This window comes from Impatiens glandulifera, chromosome 1 (assembly GCF_907164915.1).
Source record: "Impatiens glandulifera chromosome 1, dImpGla2.1, whole genome shotgun sequence".
NCBI classification, from domain to species: Eukaryota; Viridiplantae; Streptophyta; class Magnoliopsida; order Ericales; family Balsaminaceae; genus Impatiens; species Impatiens glandulifera.
Window position 1 is genome coordinate 13,145,384 of NC_061862.1, and position 25,317 is coordinate 13,170,700.

General features: G+C 32.4%; 3 protein-coding genes across 3 annotated transcripts; 1 reads left to right on the plus strand and 2 right to left on the minus strand.

Moving 5' to 3' along the window:
* Positions 1 to 9,361: 9,361 nt before the first annotated feature.
* On the plus strand, positions 9,362 to 12,016 carry LOC124915885 (CASP-like protein 1). Its single transcript, XM_047456659.1, has 3 exons — positions 9,362 to 9,672; positions 11,578 to 11,707; positions 11,792 to 12,016. The coding sequence occupies exons 1-3, from the start codon at positions 9,362 to 9,364 to the stop codon at positions 12,014 to 12,016; spliced, it is 666 nt and encodes a 221-aa protein (XP_047312615.1).
* A 128-nt stretch (positions 12,017 to 12,144) lies between these two features.
* LOC124920863 (divinyl chlorophyllide a 8-vinyl-reductase, chloroplastic) lies at positions 12,145 to 13,599 on the minus strand. Its single transcript, XM_047461432.1, has one exon. It carries the CDS (start codon positions 13,453 to 13,455, stop codon positions 12,232 to 12,234), a length of 1,224 nt encoding a protein of 407 aa, XP_047317388.1. The 5' UTR covers positions 13,456 to 13,599; the 3' UTR covers positions 12,145 to 12,231.
* Positions 13,600 to 15,181: 1,582 nt separating this feature from the next.
* Positions 15,182 to 25,317, minus strand: LOC124922598. The gene is made up of 9 exons (XM_047463318.1): positions 25,039 to 25,317; positions 17,667 to 17,779; positions 17,393 to 17,565; positions 16,583 to 16,676; positions 16,215 to 16,325; positions 16,038 to 16,127; positions 15,851 to 15,936; positions 15,678 to 15,742; positions 15,182 to 15,519 (listed from the first exon to the last, which is right to left on the minus strand). Exons 1-9 carry the CDS (start codon positions 25,271 to 25,273, stop codon positions 15,410 to 15,412), a joined length of 1,077 nt encoding a protein of 358 aa, XP_047319274.1. The 5' UTR covers positions 25,274 to 25,317; the 3' UTR covers positions 15,182 to 15,409.

Here is a 25,317-nt window from a genome sequence, read left to right on the forward strand (position 1 = left end):
CAATTTGTGCATTATTATCAAGGCAAAACTTGGAGACAGAAATAATGTTTTGTGCAATTTTTGGGACATAAAGAACATTTTGAAAGAGTAAAGATTTGTTTTGAGAGGTGATAGTGAATGAACCTGTGTGAGAGATTGGAAGAGATGAGCCATCACCGATGATAACATCATCGTTGCCTGTATAAGGAGTGTGAAGGGATAGATTATCGAGATCATGTGTGACATGGTGAGTAGCATCGCTATCTATAATCCAGTCACATGGAGGGGCGTGAGATGAATAGGCAGTGTTGGCTTGAGGACGAGTGTAGCGAGATTGACGTACAAAGGGTTTTAGTGTAAAGTTAGGATGGGCGCGAGAGAAGTGGCGACAGACGGAGATGGTGTGACCAGTGTAGCCGCAATATTGGCAGACATCAGGTGATTTGGTGTTGGATGAGGAGGAGGGGTTGGGGTAGTGTGGTGAGGACTGTTGGTTGTTGTCTTTAGAGTATTGGGGTCGGGAGTCGGTAGGGTTTGGGACGGAGAAGGCGTTTGATGACATTGTAGGATCTAGACTTCTGATACCATGTATAGAAGATGTATGATTGAAAAGGAATAATTGTATATATGAATGAGAAATGTACATGTTATTTATATTACAATTTATTATTTGTAAAGTCTAAATATGGGTAAGAATTAGCTGTGCAATCACTAAGATTATGGAGGAATATATTGTGGCTTGATTGCATCTTTGACTTGCAGATTTTGTGGAGTCTAAATATGGGTAACAATTAGCTGTGCAATCACTAAGATTATGGAGGAATATATTGTGACTTGATTGCATCTTTGACTTGCAGATTTTGTGGAGTAAGATTGTCTGGTTCCTTAACACTTAATGCCTCGAGTGCTTATACCACTAATGAGTCAGCGCGTGACAGTCACGTCTGGTTGATGGTTAATGAGTCAATACAGGACCCCCAAATCTTAATTGATGGCTAATGAGTCAATGTAGGACTCCCAAATCCTCATTGATGGTTAATGAGTCAACGCAGGACATTAAAGTCTTGATTGATGGTAATGAGTTGTCACAATAATGTAATCATTATCACTATCCCAGAGTTATATAAAAGAGAAAGTATATTGGTTTTTAAAAGTACGTATTATATTTTGAATAAAGGTTAATCTTTTTATACTTAGTTAAATGTCTCTTGATCCAGCTGTAATGAGGTTATGATTTTCTTACTGTGCAAGTTTAGCTCACCCATTTTAATGGGTCCCCTTTTCAGAGAAGGATAAAATTTAAGGATTAGAAGTTACTGGACATTGAAGACCTTAGTTATCGAGCTCATTTTGGGTAAGGAAGTTAGTCCTCTCCTTAGAATAATATATTAAGGGAGAGTTGAAATGATGTATTTTGTAACCTTAAGATGGTAGCATTGTCACCTTGTATTTTTGGACTTTTCATGAAGTGGCAAGAACATATTGTAGCTAAAAGGATTTTTGGTTAATGAAAGATGGATGATGTTTTGTTTAAGAAAGTTAGTAAAGAAAATTGTTAGCCTTACATGTTGCTTTTAAATGTTTTTAGGAGGACATGCGGCGACTGTGCACGCCTCATGACTCGGTTCGAGGCGTGACATATATGTTTGGTTGTATCATATTTATAGAAAATTCGATGTCATTCTCACATTACTAAGTTCAAAGCAATGGTTGAAAACCAATTTAACATGAAAATTAAATAGATTCAAACTAATTGGGGAGGTGAATTTTACAGTCATGTTGTCCTAACTCATAGTAATGGTATTCAACATCGACTATCATGGCCGCATACGAGTGAACAAAATGGTGTTGTCAAACAGATGATCCGACACATCACATAAAATGGTCATGTCTTACTTATTAATGCCTCCGTGCAACAAGAGCATTGGTATAATGCATTCCTTACTAGTTACTGCAACTTATCTGATCAATCGGCTTCCTATGTCGATTCTTGACCAACGCTCCAAAGTTTCTTTTTGGACAATCTCTTGATTATGCTACTTTAAGAACTTTTGGATGTGCTTGTTACCCTCTCACTCGTCCTTACAACTAACATAAAATAGACTTCAGATCTATTTGTTGCACATTTATTGGTTATAGTCCCTCTCATAAATGTTATCGTTGTTTGTATATCCTCATTAGTTGTCTTTGTATTTCTTATCATTTTGTTCTTGATGAAACATCATTTTCTTTCTTCATAACCTCTAACCTCACACCCCTCTACCATCATTACCCACATCCATTTTACTTCCTACCTTTTTCTCTCAAACTCCTACTCATCCAACTAGTGAAACAATAACTGAGATACCTCATTCCCCCAATTACTCACTCACAATCATACTTACTTCTCATAAAAGAAAATGAAAGACCTAAACTATTGATTTTATGGAAGGAAGCATAATTTCATGAATTCAAAGTTTCCTACGTAACTCCACGGTGTATTAGACAGATCAACGACGTAGAAGCAATATTCTATGAGAGCATAGTATCTTTATGAAAAATACTAGCAAAAATAAATTATTATGAATCTCTATTCCTTTTAGAAATTTTCATATCCTGGCATAACTTCAAGCCAGCTGATGATGTTATCACCAAAGTTGTAACATGGGTTCGCGTTCCATGCATGTCATCTCCAAATAATATTATATCTTTTTAACCACCTTCTACAATCCTCCACTCTCCATCTCTACAAATACAACTAGTATTCCTCCTCTCATTTTTCATTTAAATTTTGTCGCCCCTAAAATAGTAAATAATTTTATTTATTTTTTTAAATGGAGAGTGATAGAGAGATAATGGGGGAATGACGTGTCACCACTTCACTGGTTGGAAAAAGATAAAGAATGAGGAGAGGGAGAAAATTTGTTATTTTTTCAACGAATCACATTACGCCACGTCATTCTCTTTCAAATTCTCTCTCCCAAATTCTCTTCCTCAATCATTTCTCTTTTTAAATTTTAATAATATAAAATAAGATATAAATGGTTAATATATTATAAAACGGAAAGAAAAGATTATAAAGGAGATAAAAAAAGTTATATATATATATATTATATGAAAAGAGAAAAAATGGAAAAAATGAGACTAATAATATAATATATAATTAATAATATTATTAAATATTAAAAAATGGGGGCCCTATAAAGGTGGGACCCTATGCTGCCTTACCCTAGGTCGGCCTGCTTGTTCCATACATCCTATCACCAATCGTACATTCCCACCTTCCGCCAAACCCACCTCAACACCCGTGCCTGAACCAGGGCCGACCCTGAGAATTTGGGGCCAATGCAAATTTAAATTTTGGGCCCCTAAAATAGTAAAAAAAAATATATATAAATTTTAATATTAAATGAGAAAAAATAAGATTAATAATAAAATACTATTCAATATTAAAAATGGGGATCTATAAAGGTGGGAGCCCTATGCAACTGCATAGGTTGCTTTACCTCAGGACCGACCTTAGCCTGAACTAACATGTGCCTCTTAAACCATGAAAAATCAAACACAGAGAACTACTATGACATCACAATATAATGTTATACTACATAATCATACATGAGATCTTATTTCTCACACTTTTACCCAAAATGTTGTTGAATGCAAATGGGTCTTCAAACTCAAACGCAAAGTTGATGGAACATTGAACGCAACAAAACACGACTAGTTGCGAAATGTTTTCAGCAATAGTCTGATATTGACTATATACGAAGAGACTTTTAGTCTTGTTATCAAACTAACGACCATCTTGATAATTTTCTCATTAGTTGTTACCCGCCAATGACCTTTTCACCAACTTGATGTCAACAATACATTCCTCCATGGTACATACCTTGAAGAAGTATTTATGGTTCAACCCCAGTTTCACTCATTCAAAATTATAAAATATGTGTGTCATTGTAAGAAAGTCATATATGGACTCAAGCAAGCTCCATGTATGTGGCACTCCACTCTCTATAATGCCTTATCTTCTATTGAATTTGTTGTATCCAAGTGAGACACATCCTTAATCCTCTATCATAATGGTGATATATGTGTCTACTTACTTGTCTATATGAACGACATCATCCTTACAAGTAACTCTCAATCTCATATCTCCTTTATAATTCAAATACAAAACATGTGCCTCATTCGAGATATGAGAGTTATTCACTACTTTCTTGGGATCGAGGTCACTCGAACATCTATTGACTTATATTTTATCCATAACAACTATATCTCAAATATCTTAAAATGTGCTGACATTGTTAATGCAAAACCTTTCTTACTCTGATTGATGTTGGGTTCTCTCTCTATGCATGATGGCGACCCTCTTGTTGATCCATTTATATATCAAAGCATTGTTAAAACCATACAATACATTACTCTTACTCATCCTGAACTTGTCTTTGTTGTTAATCGGATATTTCAATTTATGCATTCCCCTACCGCTAGTCATTATGGAATAGTTAAACGAATTTTAAGGTACTTTCGGAATACCCCATATCATGGGCTCTTGATCCATCCATCATCACATCTCTCTCTCACTGTCTATATATAGATGTTGATTGGGCCAGTTGTCCTGATGACCGATGATCCACTACTACTAGGGACGGACCTAGGATTTCGAATTGGGGTGGGCTTGAAAAAAAATTAGGGTGGGCTTAAAATAATAACGAGAAAATTTTGAAAAAAAACAAGTATATAAAAATAATTTTACCATTTTTTTAATAATTAAATAAAAAAACAATGAATTATATTAAATTTTTAAAAAAAAAATTCGGGGTGGGCTTCAGCCCACCCGTGCCCCTACATAGATTCGTTCGTGACTACTACTAAGTACTTAGTCTCATAACTTAATATCTTGAAACTCCAAAAAGTAAGTTGTTATCTCTCGCTATAGCATTACGTCTGAATTTTGGGCTCTAGCTCATGCCCGCTGAACTTGGTGGGTTACAATCTCTTCTTGGCAATTCGACTTTCAATATCTAAGGCTTCGACTCCATGGTGTGACAACATTGGGGCTACATTCTTGTTTGTCAATTCGGCATTCCATGGCCGAACTTAACACATTGAAATCGACTTCCACTTTGTTTGTGAACGAGTCGCTCGACAAGCTCTAGCCAATCAATACATCTCTATTCGTGATCAGATTGTTAACATTCTTACTAAAGGAAAATTTTCTAACATATTTGCTCTTATACGTGACAAACTTAAGGTGTGTCACCCTATTTCGCTTGGAGATAATCTTAAACCAACATATTTCTTTATAGAAGTTGAAGAGTTCACGTAACATTTATTATCTCCGTTACTCAAACATTTTATTGGTTATCTAATCATCATATTTATTATTCTTGAACAACGTTAGCTCTTATTGTATAAATATCTAACCAATACTATTTCATCAAGAACAACTAATATATCTTCATTTGTCTCACTCTTTTTATCTCTATTTTATATTAACAATTTGGGCTAACTAATACGATAAAAATAGAAAAAAATAATCAATTTTGGGTGAAATACAATCTAGTAAAACAAAAACTAAAAAAAATATTTTTCAATCCAAATTTAATTTAATTCGAAATAATCAAATGCCAACTAACTAATTTAAATTAGTATTTCAAATTTAGACGAGTGAATTTCAGATTTATCCATTAAAATGGTCTGACGGCCAACCCTCAACGTCTACTTATGTTTTTTTTTTTAGAAAATTGGTACATTTAGCAATTTGAAGAATGTATTTGAACCTTCAATAATGGTTAGGGAATTTTTATTAATTCTCCTTCTAGCAATTAATTGTATAATCTTGGTTGGTTAATGGTTGGTTAGCATTAAAGTTGGAGGAACAACACAAATAGATTAAATGGTTGTGTGAAACCCTTTAGTTCATGTCAAAATAGTTTATTCCCTGTTAGCATTATGCTTTTAATTTTTTTTCGTATTTATAATTAATTAAAAGTAATATATATATACTCACCCAATTCCCTCAAATTTATAACTATTTTATATCAAATAAAGTGTTATAATTGAAAAACTAAAAAATAAATCAAATTAGCAAGACAAAATGATATCTAATTAAACATTAGTATATCAAACTCATTCACAAATAAATAATTTACAAAATGATAAGCTTTTAGATATATCTTTTTCTATGTGACGTGTATATTTATTTATGTATAGGATAGGATTGAGCAAATTATTTGAAGTCATTTTCAATAAATTATTTTATTATGAAATTTCCGTATAGATTTTGATTCTTGAGCAATTAATATTTCTCTAATTCAACTTTTTTGTAATGAAATATTAGCTGTTAATGATGGTGATGTCTTACATGGACGAATCACAAGAAAGAAGAAGAAGATTGAAGGATTGATCATCAGAAATATAATTAGATAATTGGGATTACTAGTGTTATATATTCCTTAATTACCTTTAAGTGGATGATTTGATCATTGTTTAGTGGTACTTGATTATATAGGACTAATGAAAAAGATTAGCGTGGTGGAGTTGGGTAATAGAAAGTTTAGTGGCAGTTACTTTTAGTTTGTCATTCGATCGATGCATATAATTCATAATGCATTTATTATGACACTATATGAAATTCGTTCTAAAAATCTCGTTTAGTCAATTTGAGAATTTATCTCCCTTCTTTAAATTCTTTAAATTTTTCGTGTATATTAATTTTAATTTTTTTTTACCATGTGGCTTGTGGTCTTATATTTTTTTTTCCTTTGGTGTATCACTAGTATTTATGTCCTTCTTTGTTTCGTTTTGCTTAAACAAATTCTATTTTTAATATATTATTAATTTTTAAAAAATTGGAAGGTTTAGAAGATTATATTGATAATGATAATATTGATGAATTTTCTCATAGGATGATTAATATTAAATTGGGCGTTAGGTTGGTGGGTATCATCCCAAGAAATAAGTCCCACCAAACACACAATCATTATGATATATATATATATAGTATTATAAATGAACCCCTTTTGTCACACCAACCATCGAAATTGTATTGTTTCCTTAGGATCTTATGAGACCATAATCATATTTAAAATGATTATAAAAATCGAAACTTAATTAACTTGTATATGTGCCTTTAATAAAGTATGAAACTCAAAAGATCTTTCCAACTGTATTTATTTGAATAAAATATAATTCAAATTACATCCAATTTACTAATTTCTGACCCGATCTGAACAAACATAAAAAAAAATAAAAAATAAAGAAGATAAAGCAATGTATTTAAATGTATTTAATGTTCGGGTACTCGTTTAAATTAATAAATAAGTAAAAATTGAATTGCTCTGAAATGATTCAAAGAAGATCTGACAACATGTTTAACATAATTATTTTTTTTACTTATATCATTTTAATTGCAAATAAAAATGTGATATTAATTACACTGAATTAAAAATCGAATTTGATTTAAGCTGAGTCAGGTCAATCAAATCAATTTCACGTAATTTACAAATAAATAGATTATATTGATTTTAACATAAATCAATACACAGATCAAGTTCAAATATAATTATCGCTCAATCCATCTACCAAACCCGATCTGAATTGTCACCCTTTAAATTTTGCAGTATTAATAATGAAAAGAAAATAATATTAACATCTGCCTGTTATTTATTATTTTATTTTGATTTGGAAGTCCTTTTTCCACCATGATATTTTATTTGGGAATAGGTGTCTTAGTTGAGAAGATTTCACTTTTCTAATATTATTTTATATATATATATATATATATATATATCAAAATTATTCTAGTTGCACTTTATAAGAAAAAGAATTTGAAAATAACATCCATCAAAACAATATCTGTCTCTCTAGATCTTCTGAGTTATCCACATTATATATGTTAAGTTTTTGTCCATTTCTTTGGGAGTTTTATAAAACAATAATGATTTTAAGTGGATAATTTATTATTAGTTTAATAAAATCTACATAGTTAAAATTAAATGCAAATTGTGAAAAAGTGTGTTTCATTTTCAAAGAAATAAAAAAAGTTAATTAAATGCACACAGTTGTTCAACTAATTAAGAATTTATGGTTAATTTGGAATCAAGTAGCCAATATATCTAATTCATATAATTTAATAATAATTAATTATTGCAACTTGCACACGTGGATCATAAATCATAATGATTATTATATATAGCTAAGACATCAATTAATAATTAACTATACATGCATTAGAGTGGAGAACGGACTAACTATGATTTGTATTTATTTTATTTTATTATGTTATATTCTAATCTAATTATTCATCTCAACACTAAATCCAAAATTGAAAATTCAACTAACATTAATAACTAATTGATCAAATATTAAGGGGTAACGTGTCAAAATTGTAAATTAAAAAATATATATATTCTGACAGTATAATATCTATATATAAATAAAATTTTCTCAAATAACTTTAGCTCCGAATGACCCGTTTTATTAGAATAGATGAGTAATACAATATTCTAATCAACGAATCTAATATAATTTTATAATTTAAAGTTAATAAAAATTGATAAACCGTTGCATTATATAATTTTAAAATTTTGTATTAATTTTTTTATAATATATTATAAACATAGTTTTTCAAATCATTGAGTCATCTTACCATAGTCCATAAGGTGCACCCGTTTTTGTTAATTTACCAAAAAAAATTAAAAACGTTTTATCTGAAAGTGCTTTGAGTTTAAACGAGATTAACTCTTCTTTATTAAATAAAATAAAATTTTGAAACGTTTAAATTTAAAAGGTAAAAATTAAAAATAAGATGTAATTTTGAAATATATTTTATTATATAAATATTTTTATCACTTTAAATATTTAATATTTTATTCTGATAATGAAAACGCTTTAAATAATGAAGATTAATATTTTCTTTTTAGTTAGTAAATGTTTTTCAAACTTCTTTTTTAAAATATAGTTATATATACTATTAGTGTTAATTTCTTTTTAAAATATGAATATATATGTTAATTATAATAACTATTTCTACAATTTTATATATTAAGATAAACAACTGTATAATATTATTTGTTCGATATTTTTTTTACAATGTTGAATTCCGCTCCTAATTAACTAATTCTTGCAGATTAAGTATATAACCCGTAAATACACTTAATTAATTAATCAGTTGAACAAAACTTGTTATCCGACGGATTCGAACCCACGATAGATATCCACCTTTTTTTTTCTTTTTTTTTTTTGTTTAATTTCTTATTTTTTAAATAATAATTAATACCCAATATACAATTTTTTCTCTATATATACATGTATAGCTTAACATTTGAGTTGATCATATATAGATCACATACATACATATATATAAGAAATTAATTAAATAAACATCCACATATATATTATGGCATCTATAGAAGAAAAGGCGGCGGCGGAGCCAGTAGAGAAAGTGGCTGAGCCACTATCATCAGATGCACCACCGGTAGTATCGTCGGAGGAGGCGGCGCCGCCTCCAGAAGTGAAGTCTCCGGAGGCTCCTCCGGCGGACTACTTTTTGATGGGGGATGTGATCCTTAGGGTTTTGCTTTTTGCTTCATCAGTTGCTGCAGTGGTGGTTATAGTCACCAGCAACCAGACGGCACTTGTTTCTGCACCGGTTCCTCCTTTTCCAAAACTACTTCAGACCGCCAAGTTTCAGAATTCCCCGGCTCTCATGTCAGTTCCGGTTCATCTCTCTTTACTTATTCATTTAATTAATTAATTGAACTCATCATCAAGTTTCTCCAATCATATATATTATTGGAGAACAAAAACAAATCATCAAATTATACAATTTTAAAAGTGTATAAAAATATGAATTTATATTTATATTCAAATATATATATATATATATATATATATACCAACTTATTTTTAAAATTAATTTAATATATAAATAATATATTTTAATATCTTTGTAAGTAAACTTTTATAATTTAATTAGGGCTTTTTCATATTATTTTATAGGATCTTTGTCTAAAAAAATTAGATTATTTTGGTTTTTTAATTTGGTAATACTAGAATGATTCTTTTTATTTAAATTTAATTTTTTTTAAAGATAATGTAAGGATATTTTAGTATTTTAATTAATAAAAAAAGTAATTTGATGATTAATACTATAATTATGTGATATAGAGATTTATAAAAAAATGAGTAAAATCCTAATAAAATCTTTAAAAAAAAAACTATATCAAATAGCTTCTTTAATCAATTTTAGATCTATAAATATATAAATACGTCTTATAAGTAATTTTTTATTTTAACTGTTTTATGAGAATATAAAATATTTTTTACAATTCTAGTGCAAAAAAAATCTATGCATGAAATAAAGTAAAAATTACATATATAATCAAATTAAACAAGTTTTTTTTTTTAAATAATTTTATTTAAACCAAATTTTATGTTAAATATATTATTGATATGTTTAGTAATTTACTGATTAGTTTAACAACTATGGTATTTATTTAAAATTAAACTATTGATCCCTTCATTTTCAGCTATATACTTTTATATATATATATATATATATATATATATATATATATATATATATATATATATATATATATATATATATATATTTATGGTGTGTTTTTAGAAAAATGATGAGACTTACAAATAATTAAGATTAATATATATAAATAAAAGTGGTTAAAAAAATTGAACGCACAAGTTTGTTGATTAATCTAGCTAATTATGGGCCATGGCACCATAAATTTCTATTCATTACTAAGGAAGAGAAAGTGTGATAAATTAATATTCATAATTTTAACTATTATTATTTTTTAATTAAATTTTTACGGGCAACACGTAATTAACTTGAAAAAATATAATTGAATATTTAATTTTATGATTTAATTTAGTATAAAGAAATAGACATCTCTAACACAATAATTAGCTGTCATGTGATGTGGGGACATATAATGGATTCTCACCCTTATACTAAAAATAATATTATACTATCACCTTTTGTCTATTTGAGATTTTTAAAATAATTATAATCTAATTTAACATAGTTTAACTTATATTTTTTTTTATAACTAAAATATTAAAATATTTTTATTTAAAAAAATAATAATTTTTATATATTAACACTCTTTAAATATTTTTATCAAAAATATCTAATTTTTTCAAAATCAATAAATTATTTTTAAAAACTCACTATCTAAATAAATTTTTTGTTTGATTTAAATTATTTAAATAATTCAAATTAATTAAACATCATCTCACCCTATCATATTAATACATTTTAAATATTTTTATCAAAATAAAATTTATACCTCCTATTAATCACATATCAAATTTCATTTCATAAAGTAATTTTTTAATTACATCATAAAATATTAAAATAAATAAAAATTTTAATCAATATTTCAAATGAATAAAGACGAAAAAAATATTTTTTTTAATTAAATAATTCAAAATTATTAATTAAAATATTAAAATATTTTATATTTTAAAAAATAAAATTTGTAATCAATCTCTAATAATTGTGAATAAACTCTTAATTTGTTAATGAATAATACATTTTAAATTAAATTAGTTATCAAATAATGACCATAATTTTGGTATTTTGATCAGATACTTTGTGACAGCACTATCATTGGCGGGGTTATACAGCATAATATCAACAATTGGAACAACTATTGCCATATTAAAGCCCTCCTCATCAACCAAACTAATCATTCCTCATCTAGTTATCTTTGATGTGGTAAGTACTAATTACACATTAACTCATTGTTCAAAATTCGACACCATTTTCAAATAAACCAATTATTTTTCTTTGCCACGGCAGCTGCTGCTGGGAGCTGTCGCAGCCGCAACAGGAAGTGCAGGGGCGGTGGGATACATCGGCTGGAAAGGAAACTCCCATACCGGATGGACACAAGTGTGCGATCCATTCACCACTTTCTGCAAACACATCGCGGTCGCCATTTCCATTTCTCTTTTCGCTTCTGTCATTCTCACAATTCTTGTTCTCCTTTCTCTCTATTCCATCTCGAAGAAGGTCCCCAAATAGAACAAACTCGGTTCTCATCTATCTCTTTGTACAAAAACCCATTGCATCTATTCTCTCAATTCTCTGTGTGAAGAAGTGAATGTTCATATTTATTTTCTTTTGTGCATTGTGTGATATTTATAAGAAGATGAATCAATTTACTTACTTACTTACTCCAGTTTCAGAGGAAAACAACAATTATCTATAACAAAAATCAAATCTTTAATTCTAAAAGATTAGAATATGGTCTGCTCTCCGAGTTCTTGACCTGCCATTCCTTCTCTGAGTACCCTTTGAAAGAATTCTTCCAATGTATCATTTCCATAGCTAGGCGTTTTCTCATCGTTGTATTCACCGGTTTCAGGATCTAAAATCAGCATACTTTCAGCAGCGTAATACCTTCCAATCTTTCCAAACTCAGCAGCATCTTCCAACGAAGGGAATATCTTTACCAGAAAATCAAGAACACCAATCGCGAAATCCATTATCTGTATTGGAACTTTTATGAATTTGGGTTCTTTTCCAACTAGACTAAACAACATTTCTCCTTGTTCTAATGGAGTCAATGCCTTTCCCGGTCCACCAATTGGCAAAACTTGATTAATCTTATCTTCACCCATAACACAATCTGCTATGAATGAAGCGAGATCAGGTTCACTTATCGGTTTACAAGCACACAATTTTCCATCACCGAACATTACATAAGGTTTTCCAGTTTTCACTAATTCTACTTGCCCACCTAAACTTTTAAAAAACGCAGTTGGTCTCACAATACTGTAAGTCAAACCCGAATCAATCAATTCAGCTTCGAATTTCAGTTTCGCACGTTGGAATTCAAGAAGGGGTTTTTGTACACAAATTGCAGATAAAAGAACAAAATGTGAAGCGCCATGATTTCTACCTGCAATAAGGCTGTTCTTAGTCGCCTCATAATCGATTAGCCATGAATCCTTAACGCCACCGTTGCGGCTGGCGAGACAAGAAACGACTACATCGATTGAAACACCTAAATCGTTTAAGGTTTTCTCCAAAGAATCCAATTGGGTTACATCTGAAAAGGTCACTTTAGCTCCATTTAACTGCTGCAATGCATCTTCTTTGCTAAATTTTCCTCTAATTCCACTCTTTTCTCTAGCGACTGCGATAACGTTAAATCCTCTCTTGACTAATTCTTTCACAACGAAATTACCAATGTACCCAGTTGAACCCACAATCAGAATGTTAATGTCTTTTGGGTTCTTGGATCGGAATGATGGTTTAGAAGTTTCGAGTGAAGAAGGTGTAGCAGAAGCATAGAAGAAGAAGGGTTTGATTCTTTGTTTGGTAGGAAGAGCATATGGGTTTGATTTCATCTGCATTTGATTGATGAAATTGGAATGGAGAAGGTTATTATTAGGTCTATGAATCCGAACCTTTGGTGTGTGGATGATGAAGCCATTGGCGAGAGCACCAATATACATTTCTTGTCTTCTTCTTCTTCTTCAGTGATCAATCTTGGTTCCAAACTGGGCATGGATTATTATAATAGAAACATCCCATGAAAATTGAAGATTTCTGGAGGCAGAAAAAGAGAGAGGGAGTGAAGGAGGGGAAGATGCTATCGAAAGTGGAATCCAAATGAGTGGTTGATAATTGATAACCTATAATCCATACACATTGTTATTATTATAGACAAAGTGTAAATTTACTTGGATAAAAATTAAATTACAAACTCCAGGAATATGAACTATGATCACTATATGATAGTTCATTGGATGATTGAATCTTATTATTATATTATGCAAATGCTTAAGTGTCATACTCTCATTCTCTACATAGATGAAATCAAGTAAACAAAGCAAATATTGCAAAGCAACAAGGTAATTTGATACTAGGGAAGCTGTTGGATTCTTTTGGGGTATTTGAGATCTCTAGGAAGAGGTTAAAGTGATTGATTGCTTTCGTTTATAAAAAATCCCAAAATAGAGGATTTTCCATCGGAAAAGAGGGGAGATATAGACTAGCAACAACATTGGAGACAACTTGAAATCAATTTCCCTCCTCCTAATGTGATGGATGATTTAAAAAGAGATTGAGAAGTCCTCCAAAAGAAAAGTTAGGAGGATATAGTTTAAAGAATTAATGTTACACGTGTTCGCTTTAATTTAAAAAATGAGAGTTTTTACGTTATTTAACATTCACTTTATAACTTTAGTTCGATCCTAGTATCTACCAGAACATTCACTACCAGAACATTCACTAGTATATTTCACTAATTACATGACCTAATGAAGTGACACATACACACAAACAAAAGTGAAGCATCACCCAACTTATTTGTTGATTCTTTTCTCTTTGTATACGTGTTCGCTTTAATCTAAAAAATGAGAATTTTTAGTTATTTAACATTCACTTTATAACTTCTTATTAAAGTTAGTTCGATCTTACCAAAACAGACATGAATTTCACTAATGAAGTGACATACACACAAAAGTGAAGCATCACCCAACTCATTTGTTGATTCTTTTCTCTTTGTATAAGTGGCGCTGCCTTGATGAATATAGACAACGTCTGTTATGATCAAACTAACCTCTTATCAACCCGATAGCGTGACAATTTCATAACCTTAGTAAACAGCTTGAATTGTGAAGAGAAAAGTATAAACAAAAACATATGAGAGTGAACTACCCAAAACTGGGAGGACACACAAAGAAAGACAGACTCTATCATTTGTATAAGTGAAAGTCAATAAGAGGTAAATAAGCTTTATACTGCAAATTGAACTGGGGATACAACTCTGTTTTCTTCTGATTTGTTTGATTTTAAAAGAAAAGAAATTAGCAATACCAATGGAGAACTCTTTTGCGGGGATCAATCTTCAGAGAGCACAAAGTCAGTCTAATTAACGTAAAAGTACCATCCTTCTTCTGGGTTGGGGAGGTGGTGTGATGAATACCATAACCAGGATATACGCCATCACTACGATCACGATGACTGCCTTGAGGTCTAATCCATCATCAGATTCTGATGAACAGCACATTGTCCCCATATTTTCTCTTTGTGTTTGCCTTGAGATGGTGCAAGAAGAAAATAAGGCTCAAACAGATAAATGGCTTCATCTAACACCCAACCCAATGGAAGAAGGAAGGAAAGAAGTGGTATCTATTTGGTAAGAAAACAGTTGACCTCTTCTATTATTATTAGTACCATAATGATATATATTATATTACAAATTGATTGATTTAAAAACATCTCCAAAGGTGCCTTTATTTGAATGTCCAATAGAAAAAGACAATCCTATGAACCAACCGGACTTATTAACTAATTAAATGAAGACTTCATTGCAATACCCCTTTTACCAACTCATTATAGAAAGACTTGTTATTCTGAGAACACAAGGGAAAAGAAGACTAAAAATATGACAAAATGAATAAACTATTCAGATACACCGAGGAAATTAGCAAAGCTTGGATACTTTGGCTCCCATCCTATTTCTTTACGGGTTTTACTGTTGCTTAGTTTCTTGCCTAATGTGTCTTTAGTGCCTGCACACAACAACAATATATTACTTTGTAAACCATTCATTATGTATGCTTGATTGCTTCTAGTCTTACCTAGCTAGCATTGATTGATTGACGCAATAAGTTCTCAAATTACCATAAAATATACTACTTGTTTTACTCATGAGTTTTGAGGATCTTACCTGTAAATTTGTTGAACTTCTTTTCGAATTTTCCACTCTTATCAACCAAGTCCATTATCTCTTGCCTTCATTCAAATTTACTCATTAAAAATCAAAGGGAAAAGATGGGGTGACAGCAACTTAAAATGTTTCATGTGCTTAAAATTTAACAGCTATGCCATTGCTAAGTATACCTGGATAAGGGATGGTTATCACACCCTAGAAAAATGCGGCCTCTAAGCTTCTTTTTCAAGATTGCCACAGAGAGGGATGCAGCATCCTTAAACCAGAAGAAGAAGTAAACAGGACAAAATCATAAGATGATCGGGAACCATCATGTCAGAAAATCATATGATCTTGGATATATGGTGTACTACTTGCCTCGTAATGTATCAGATTGAGAATGTGATCTGGACGAACGTCAACTGTCCCTTTCTCCAGCCAATAATGATGTGCTCCTCTATCTATTTTGTTTTACCTGTTAAGGCAATCATTCATTCATGTAACAGAATCTATTTCCCTAATATTCACTTTGACACGAATCTCGAAAAAGGATATATAAAGTCCAGCCAATCTGAGAACACAACCATCATGCTCAAGCACCACCTTTTCTGCTTTTAACAGTACATCACTCCTAGGGCTCTTTCCAATAGGTGCTACTGGGCTGTCCTGCAGACCACACCATAAAATGAATTAACAAATTAGCAGTCACTCATTGAACAGGTTAGTATAAATCCTTTCTGAGCTAGATTAATAAATCTTAGTATTAAAATTCAAGAAAGTTATTCTGCATTTCTCAATCTAAGTGCTTTCAATAGGAATCGAACATGAGACCTCGGGGTGGTAAAGACGAGCAATCATGATTTTGTGTGATATTCCTACAGAGAGCATCCAGATATGAAATTAAAGAACACTCGATGTAGTACCTCATCACAAGGTCCATTATCAGAGACATCATATGGTGCAGAACTTGATGTGAACAGGAAAGAGCCTTCGCCGTTCCAGCTTGAGGCAGCTTCCCTAGTTTTTGGATAAAAGGAAATCCAAGTGAATAAACAATGTTATCCCCATGGACCTTTATGTGTACGAGGAAGAACTTCCTTTTAAGCCAAAAAGGTTAAAACCATTCTAGTGTGAGCCTAGAAATAAAATATTGTATAATACTTCTTTTGAATGTTCCATGAGTTACATAGATATGAAATGCAGTTGTGGTCTATTATTTCCAAAATGCTTTGCAAAATCACGTGCAAACAAAATAGAGACATTGCAGTGTGCGAACATGAAAGGAGAACATCAAGCACACTATAACCTTTATTTTTTCTGAGAAACAACATACTTGAAAAGCTTATTTGCTTTTATGGAGTTCACGACTCTTAGAATACATCATAAATATATAACATCTTTACAGTGGATATTCCATATGAGACTGAAGATGATTTAGTATAAGCAATGCATCGTTATATAAACACTACAGTGAATGTATCTTAATATTTTTAAGGGATGGGAAGCAGGCATGATGCATATTTCATGAGGCCAATTTGTATTTATGATACAAAAGAAATGTCAAGGACAAACTTTTACATGTTCCAATCATATATGAAACTTGGTAAGAGAGGGAAATAATCTATCCTTTAAGAAGCAATATTTTCAATAAATGTAATAATGGTGTTAGCTAGGATTAAATTTTAGCATTACAATTTTGAAGTCTACTCCCAGAAAAGTTATGTCAACACTACCTGAGATCATCAGGATAGTCAGGAGATCGGGATGGAGGAGCGCAGAATATCACGTATGGGAATTTCCGATCTGATAGTTTTCCCTTCAAGGAAGGATTGATCCCAATTTTGATCAACTCATCATGGTGGTCAGTAGTGAATGTTTGCCCAAAGATTTGACAGACAGGGTGTTGCTGGGATCAACCACATGAATTAACCAACTCACGTAACTACTCAGAATATGAATATGTAACGCACCTAAAGGTATTCACTAAGCTCAGCAAAGAATCGTTACCTCTCTCCATTCTTCAGCCACTAGTTGGCCTAAAACACCTGGCCCAACAATTAACAGGTCGTTTGGTCCAACCAAGCTGGACGATGACATCTTTAATTTGTCACTTTCTGAACCTGCAGCCAAAGAATCATTGTACCATGCCATGAGCTAAATCATCCTTGTTAGATAGAATTAATTTCCAGAAGCTTCACATTCATTAGCAGAAAATCGTCCAGAATGCATTCAGTTAAGCCATTTCTTGACCACTCATTGCTTCATTTTGATCATGTTTTCAAAGAGAATTATAATCCTATATATTATTATTTTAGTATAATTTATCAATGTGATCCAAGTAACAATACATTTTAACATTAATATCAATTAAATTATTAACAAAATATAAATCAACATATCTTACAAATTTTCATGCCAAACAGTCAGATCACATTGACAGTCAAGTTCCAAATTCAATGTAGTTTGGAAATAGTCAAAGAATCTAGTCAATGACAATAATGTAAGACTAGTGTGATTTTTAGGTATCCATTCAGTTATTTTATGAATGATTTTATAACACCCAAAACCAAGCACAGAGATTTTAGTCACTATGCAATTAGAATTAGATAATACAATAATAACAATTGCCAAGATTATAAAAGTATTTCACTATATTCCAAAAATCACGCAATTAAAAACTGTATTGAATCCTGCTTCTTTCTTTTTCTCTAATATTGGAAGATTGAAGAATAATATAATCCGTAGTCATACCAGAAACTTCACAACAGTTTTATTAAGTTAGAATAAATTAGTTTTTTTACTAATTCAATTGTTGTTAGTGTTAGTAATATAAGTAGTGGGTAGTTAGTGTTAATAATGCAAGAAGTGGGTAGTTAGTTGTTAAATTTTAACTTTCCCCGGTATTTATATCTCATATTATGAAATAATATTAGATTTTCAATTAACTTTGTTTTATTTGGTATGAGAGAGAGAGATTCTGCGAGAGAATCACGAAATAGTAACCTTGCGAGAAAGGGGTTTTTCAAGTTCAGATTTCTTAAAACCCCGAATGGAGAAAGGCATGTACGAAGATAACATAACCAGGTTACGGCCAGTATTATGATCATTGAAGTGAGCTGATGGAGAACCTGTTAAGGGCAAAAGGATTATGGGCTCTTGTCGAAAAAGTATTCGAAGAACCGGAAGTTGATACAACACTTACTATGACACAACAAAAACTGCTAGACAAATTGAAGACTAAGGATTGTAAGGTAAAGCACTTCCTCTATTTAGCTATTGACAGAATTACGTTTGAACAAATTCTCAATAGAAACACTTCCAAAATAATTTGGGAATCACTGAAATCTAAGTTTGGAGGTAATGATAAGGTAAAGTGGTCTATGTTAAATACCTTAAGGCGAGAGTTTGAGATTCTAGAAATAAAGAAAGGGGAAATAATTAAAGAGTACTTTACTAGGGTTACTTCAGTGGCAAATCAGATACTCGTTTAATGTCTATTGATGAGCTACAAAACTTACTAGTTGTGCACGAGCATAAATTCAAGAAAAATGAGTAAGAAGATAATCAAGTCCTTAAAGTATTCAGTCCGTGTAGAGGAAGAACATTTGACAAAGCTGCAATAAAATGTTACATATGTCACAAACTGAAACATTTTGCTTATTAATGCCCTAATTGGGAGGGAAAAGCGAACTATACCAAGAACGGGGAAGATGATGTGCTTTTAATGACCTGTGTTTAACAGACAAAGAATCGAAAAACAGTCAAGAAAAAGATACTTATTCTTGGAATGTAGATGCTCCAATCATATTTGTGCGAATTTAGAATGTTTCACACGCATAAATATGATTTGTAATCACTCTATCAAGTTGGGAAATGACATGAAGATGCCAGTGCTATGGAAGGATAATGTGACTATGAAAGTTGATGGGATGAACAAGACTATTAGTGTGATGTATTCTATATTCCCGAGCTGGAAAGCAATTTAACAAATATGGGACAATTTTAAGGTAGATGGTTGAAAGTAGTGAGTTGTGAAGATGAATGCAAATTTACCATACAACTAAAAGATTACTTATGACCACAAGGATGAGCACAAACAGGTTATTCAAAATAAATACAGTCAGGATCTCTCCAAATGAGAAAGGAGTCAATTCTGAAACCTGTTTTCAGACATCGGTTGAAGAAGAATCCAAAATATGACATTGCAGACTTGGTCACCTCAACTTCAAAAATATTCAAGCCAAACAGACTCATGAAATGGTGGAGGGACTTGCAGTCATTAAAATACTGCAAGAAGACTGTACACACTGTCTAGTTGGGAAGCAACATAGACACAAACATGTCAAAACGAATGTCAAAACGAAGGAAATGGAGAGCCCAAAGAAAACTACAGCTGGTTCATTCTAACTTATGTGGGTCAATCATTCCATCTCAAATGATGGAAAATTTTACATTCTAACTTTTATTGATGAAAATGGTGGGAATATGTACATTCTAACTTTTATTGATGATTATAGTAGAAGAACTTGAATGTATTTTTTATATGAAAGACATAAGTGTTCAATTGTTTTAAAAACTATAAGTTGTTGGTTGAAAAAGAAAGTGGAGAACCATTTGTCTGTCTTCGTACAGATCGGGGAGGAGGGTTCACTTTAACTGAATTTAACAGCTTCTATGAACAAGCTGGGATCAAAACACGGATCACTACTGCTTTCACTCCCCGAATAAAATGGGGTGAAAAAATAAGCAGAAGTTGCATATATGTTATATGGATCCAATAAGACTGATTCTTTTCGGGAGTAGGGTAACACCTAACGAACTTATTTCACATTTGAAAAAAGACACTGGGTTTATGAAAAATTAATTTCCTACTTGTCACTCCCTCCTTATCCCCGTTGTTCGAAAACGAGAACATATGGAATGTCCCACAGAAGTCTCTTACTGCTACAGTGCCTTCAATCGGGAGAGACTTCGAAGCCTAAGATTGAAGCTCCTTCGTTTTGGGGCTGACATCATCCCACCACTACGAAGGTAAACTCAAGTTAGATGTTAATTTCAGGAGTCTTGACCCTTTGTTGAACATGTCTTTTGCTATGTTGCACGGATACTCCAAATTTTTTTTTTTAGTATCGGATACGATACGTGTGTCAGATACGGCAAAACACGTATCGTTGACTTTAAGTAGAATCCAATACGGATTGGGTAAAAATTTCAAAAAAAAAAGTTAAATATGAAAATGAATAAAAAGAAGAATTTAAAAGACTAATAGCCCTAATTTTAATTTTTTACTGCAGACTAGTAAAACCCTAAATTAAACCCAGTAAGGCATTAACTCATTTCATCTTCTTAAACTTACTTTCTCTTCTGTCGCCGTCAATTGAAGCCGTCGACCGTGATCGAAAGTCGCCGCAGCCCGCCATCGAAAGCAATCGTCTCTATTTATCTGGTAACTTTACTGTAAATTTTCTTTAATATATATTATATGAAGCTCATAGACTTAGTGTTCTCTACTTCGTTCTCTGGATATATATATATTAAATATTTGCTGTTGTAAGCCTGTAGCGGTAGACATATATATATACATATATATATACATATATATATACATATATATATACATATATATATACATATATATATACATATATATATATATATATATATATATTATATTAGATTGTTCTAAAATCTAGATATATATATAATATTCCACCTTCCAGACTTTTAATGTTGTATATTATAAATTTTTGAAGGTGGAATATAATATATATATAGATTCTAGAACAATCTAATATATATATGTCTAGGCTTACATCAACAAATGTTTAATATATATATATCCCGAGAACAAAGTAGAGAGCACTAAGTCTATAAGCTTCATATAATATATATATTAAAGAAAGTTCACAGTAAAGTTACTAGATAGATAGAGGCGACTGCTTTCGATGGCGGTCTGCGGCGGCTTTCGATCACGGTCGATGACTTCGATTGACGGCGGCAGAGGAGAAGGTAAGTTTAGGAAGGTGAAATGAGTTACTGCCTTACTGGGTTTAATTTTGGGTTTTACTAGGCTGCAGTAAAAAAATTGAAATTATGGCTATTAGTCTTTTAAATTCTTCTTTTTATTCATTTTCATATTTAACATTTTTTTTTGAATTTTTTACCCAAAATGTATCCAAAAACGTATCCAAGCCGTGTCCAATTCGTATCGGATTGGTCAACCCTACTTAAAGTCAACGATACGTGTTTTTCCGTATCCGACACACGTATCGCCGTATCGTACCCGTATCCGTGTCGTATCCGATACTCCAAAAAAAAAAATTTAGAGTGTTCGTGCAACATAGCCTTTATGTAACAATGATCGCAGTTTTAGGATTTGGACTTCCTTTAAGATTATAAACTTATTGTCGTGCTTATTGTCGTGCTAAATCCTAAAATTGCGATCATCGTTACACTGAAAAGGGTTTCCGACGCCTCTAAAGCATCCACCTAAGCCTAAAGGACGCAAGATTATTGGTAAGGTGATCCATTAATCCATGTTAACTTTATCTTAAAGCGGAAAGTTCAAGGATAAGCCAGACACATACGTATGGGTTGACACGAATAGGCGGGGTCCATTCTGTGGGAGGAAGACTCATTTAAGAAATATATTACAAAAGACATTAAAGTCTTTTTTGCTCAACAAAGTTCAAAACTTCTGAAATGAACATCCAACTTGAGTTTAGCCTCGTAGCGGTTTGCAATCCATGGGACGACGTCAAACCAAAAGTGGAGGACCTTCAATCTTGGCTTCGAAGTCTCTCTTGATTGAAGGCACCGTATAAGTAAGAGATTTGTGTGGAGTAAGGAGAGAGTGACGGGTAGGAAATGGATTTTTCATGGACACTATGTCTCTTTTCAAATGTGGAATAAGTTCGTTGGATGTTGCCTACTCCCGAGAAGAATCAGTCTTATTGGATCCACATATTGGTCTGCATGTCCATCTTTGAAACTCGACGACCATAACCATGTTTGGTAACTCGTGTGGCGGGTTGGTGGAGATCGATAAGTTGACATTGTGCAAATCTAATTTGCAATGGCCAAAAATTGGCCAAAAATTAGAATCAAAGGCTATGGACAACGAACACCGGCCCATATCAAAGACAAAAACCTCATTTATGACCTTCCAGTATGGTCGGAAGCTAGACCGACAGTTTCAATCAAGGACATCAATCCGGCGACGCCTAGTTCAAGCGAGACAACCACATGTCAGGTTGACAAAAACGCCAACATCCATACCATTCTCATAACCTCTAACCCCCAATAGCCTCTACATGTATCTCATACACCTCCTACTACCCTTCCCACTACTATTCAGACACCCACACCAAATGAATCATCTTTCCGCCTCTTTGCACACCCTCACCATATGAATCATCTTCCCTACCTCTTCGCACACCTTTTATCCCCACTCTTCCAACTTTCTCAAACCCTCTTCCACACAATACCACTAATACCCATACGCCTTCCACACTCACTAACCAAACATTACCAACGTCTCCTAACCCTATGCCATAAATACCGGATAACCCACATTGCTATAACACTTCATCTCTAGCCGCTTTCCCTTATTCAAGAAGGCGCGATAGCCCAATAAACGTATAAGCCCAAACAGAACGCAAACCCACCAAACAAACTACTTCTTAAACCCCTCTTAACCAATACATTTTTCTCTTTTATCCCTCAACCGCAACTTCATAATCCATCATTGTCAGCTCACAACTTTCCCAATTATTTTCATCCCCACGGTCAACCCACACATCATCTTTCCGACCACACCCCCTTCATACTCGCAAACAGATCCCCTTCTACCCCAAACAACCCCACACCTACCTCACGTCCCCAATCTCACACATGTTAATCCAATTGAAGAGTCAACATCAGCAGTTGATGACATATCTGAAGGGGAAAATTGCGATGGACCCGTGGTAGGATAAAAAATGGAAGCAGACGACCTTCCACCGCCCTCTATTGTTGAATAGGAGGCACAAGGGACACTCAACTCCACAAATTCTCTATGTTAAGTAAGCTTATTTCGTGAAATGTGCGGGGGCTTAACAACCCAAGAAAGAGAGATTCAATGTTTTCTTAGTCAATTCTGATGCAGTTACATTTGAAGAAACAAGACTCGGTGCTAATTGGACAGAGGTCATGAGACAAGAAATCCCTACAATTGAAAGAAAATAGAACCTGGAATCTTGTTGAGCTACCAAGAGGGTAAAAATAAATTAGGGCGGAATGGGTATTCAAAACAAAATTAAATGAATGGGGAGAAGCAGACAGACATAAGGCTAGATTGGTGGTGAAAGATACTGACAGAAATATAAAATAGATTATCATAAAGTGTTTGATTCAGTGGCCAGATGAGATATCATTAGAATGATGATGGCTATATCAGCTCAGCTCATAGAGGCTGGAACATTTATCATATGGATGTGAATAGTGCATTTCTTTATGAAAAGTTATTTGAAGATGTATATGTAGAGAAGCTAAGAGTCTTTGAGAAAGAGTTCTCAGGTACATATGTGGCACTTTGGAACTGGACATTCTATATGAAAGAGGAAAACAGTATGAATGCCGGAGACACTGATGATTGAAAAAGTACCTCCAGGTATGTCTTTATGTTGGGAAAAGGACTTGTTGCCTGTTCGTCAAAGAAGCAGCCAATTGTGACCATCTACAACTGAGGCAGAACTTGTTACAGCTACTTCAGGAGTATGTATGTCAAGCAATGTAGATGAAGAGGATTCTAAAAAAAACTATATGTTATCCTCAAATGGAATGCACTTCCATTTTGTGTGATAATGTTTCCACTATAAGATTGTCTAAAAATACTGTAATGTATGAAAGAAAACGATTAAAAACTTCATTTACTTGTGCATTTGCTGAAACTAACTGCATTCTAGTTTAGGGGAAAGATTCATAGAATTAGTTTATTTATGTTTTCAAATAAAGTAAAATACATAGTCTTGTGGTTCGTTGAAGGTGTCAATTTTATTAAATTAGTTTCTTTGACTAATTCAATTGCTGCTAGTGTTACAAATGCAAATAGTAGACATTCAGTTGCTAAATTCCAGGATTCCATTGAGAGTATCTAATAATATCAAATAATCAGATTTTTCAATTAGGTTTGTTTCAATAATACCTTGAATCCAAACTTCAACCAAAATCTCTTTAAAAAATAATTATATCAATGATAATTTGTTGTTCTCCTACATCAAAGACCTCAAACAATCTAAAATCAGCAACAGCCTAATCTGCAATTATTGTAAGTTTATAACACATTCTCATACAAATTGAAGCGAATAAGCAGATAACCTCGACGAAATGGAAAACTAACCGATAGTAGAGGAATAAGCACTGGCTTGTATAGATGCTGCCATCGACGAGTTGCTTTTGGTAATTGAGGCGTAAAAACGGGATTTCGATGCAGGAAGTGAGACGGCGAGGACTATTGAGCTTCCCGAGAAGGGAGAAGATAGAGAATTGAGGTTCGTCTGGAAATGCACAAGGGATGGGACAGGAAGAGACAACCAGTGAGTAGGAGCGCAGATGAATCCAATTGCATTGCTCATTTGGGGATGATGAGAGAGAAGAAGAATAATAAAGAGAATGGGCT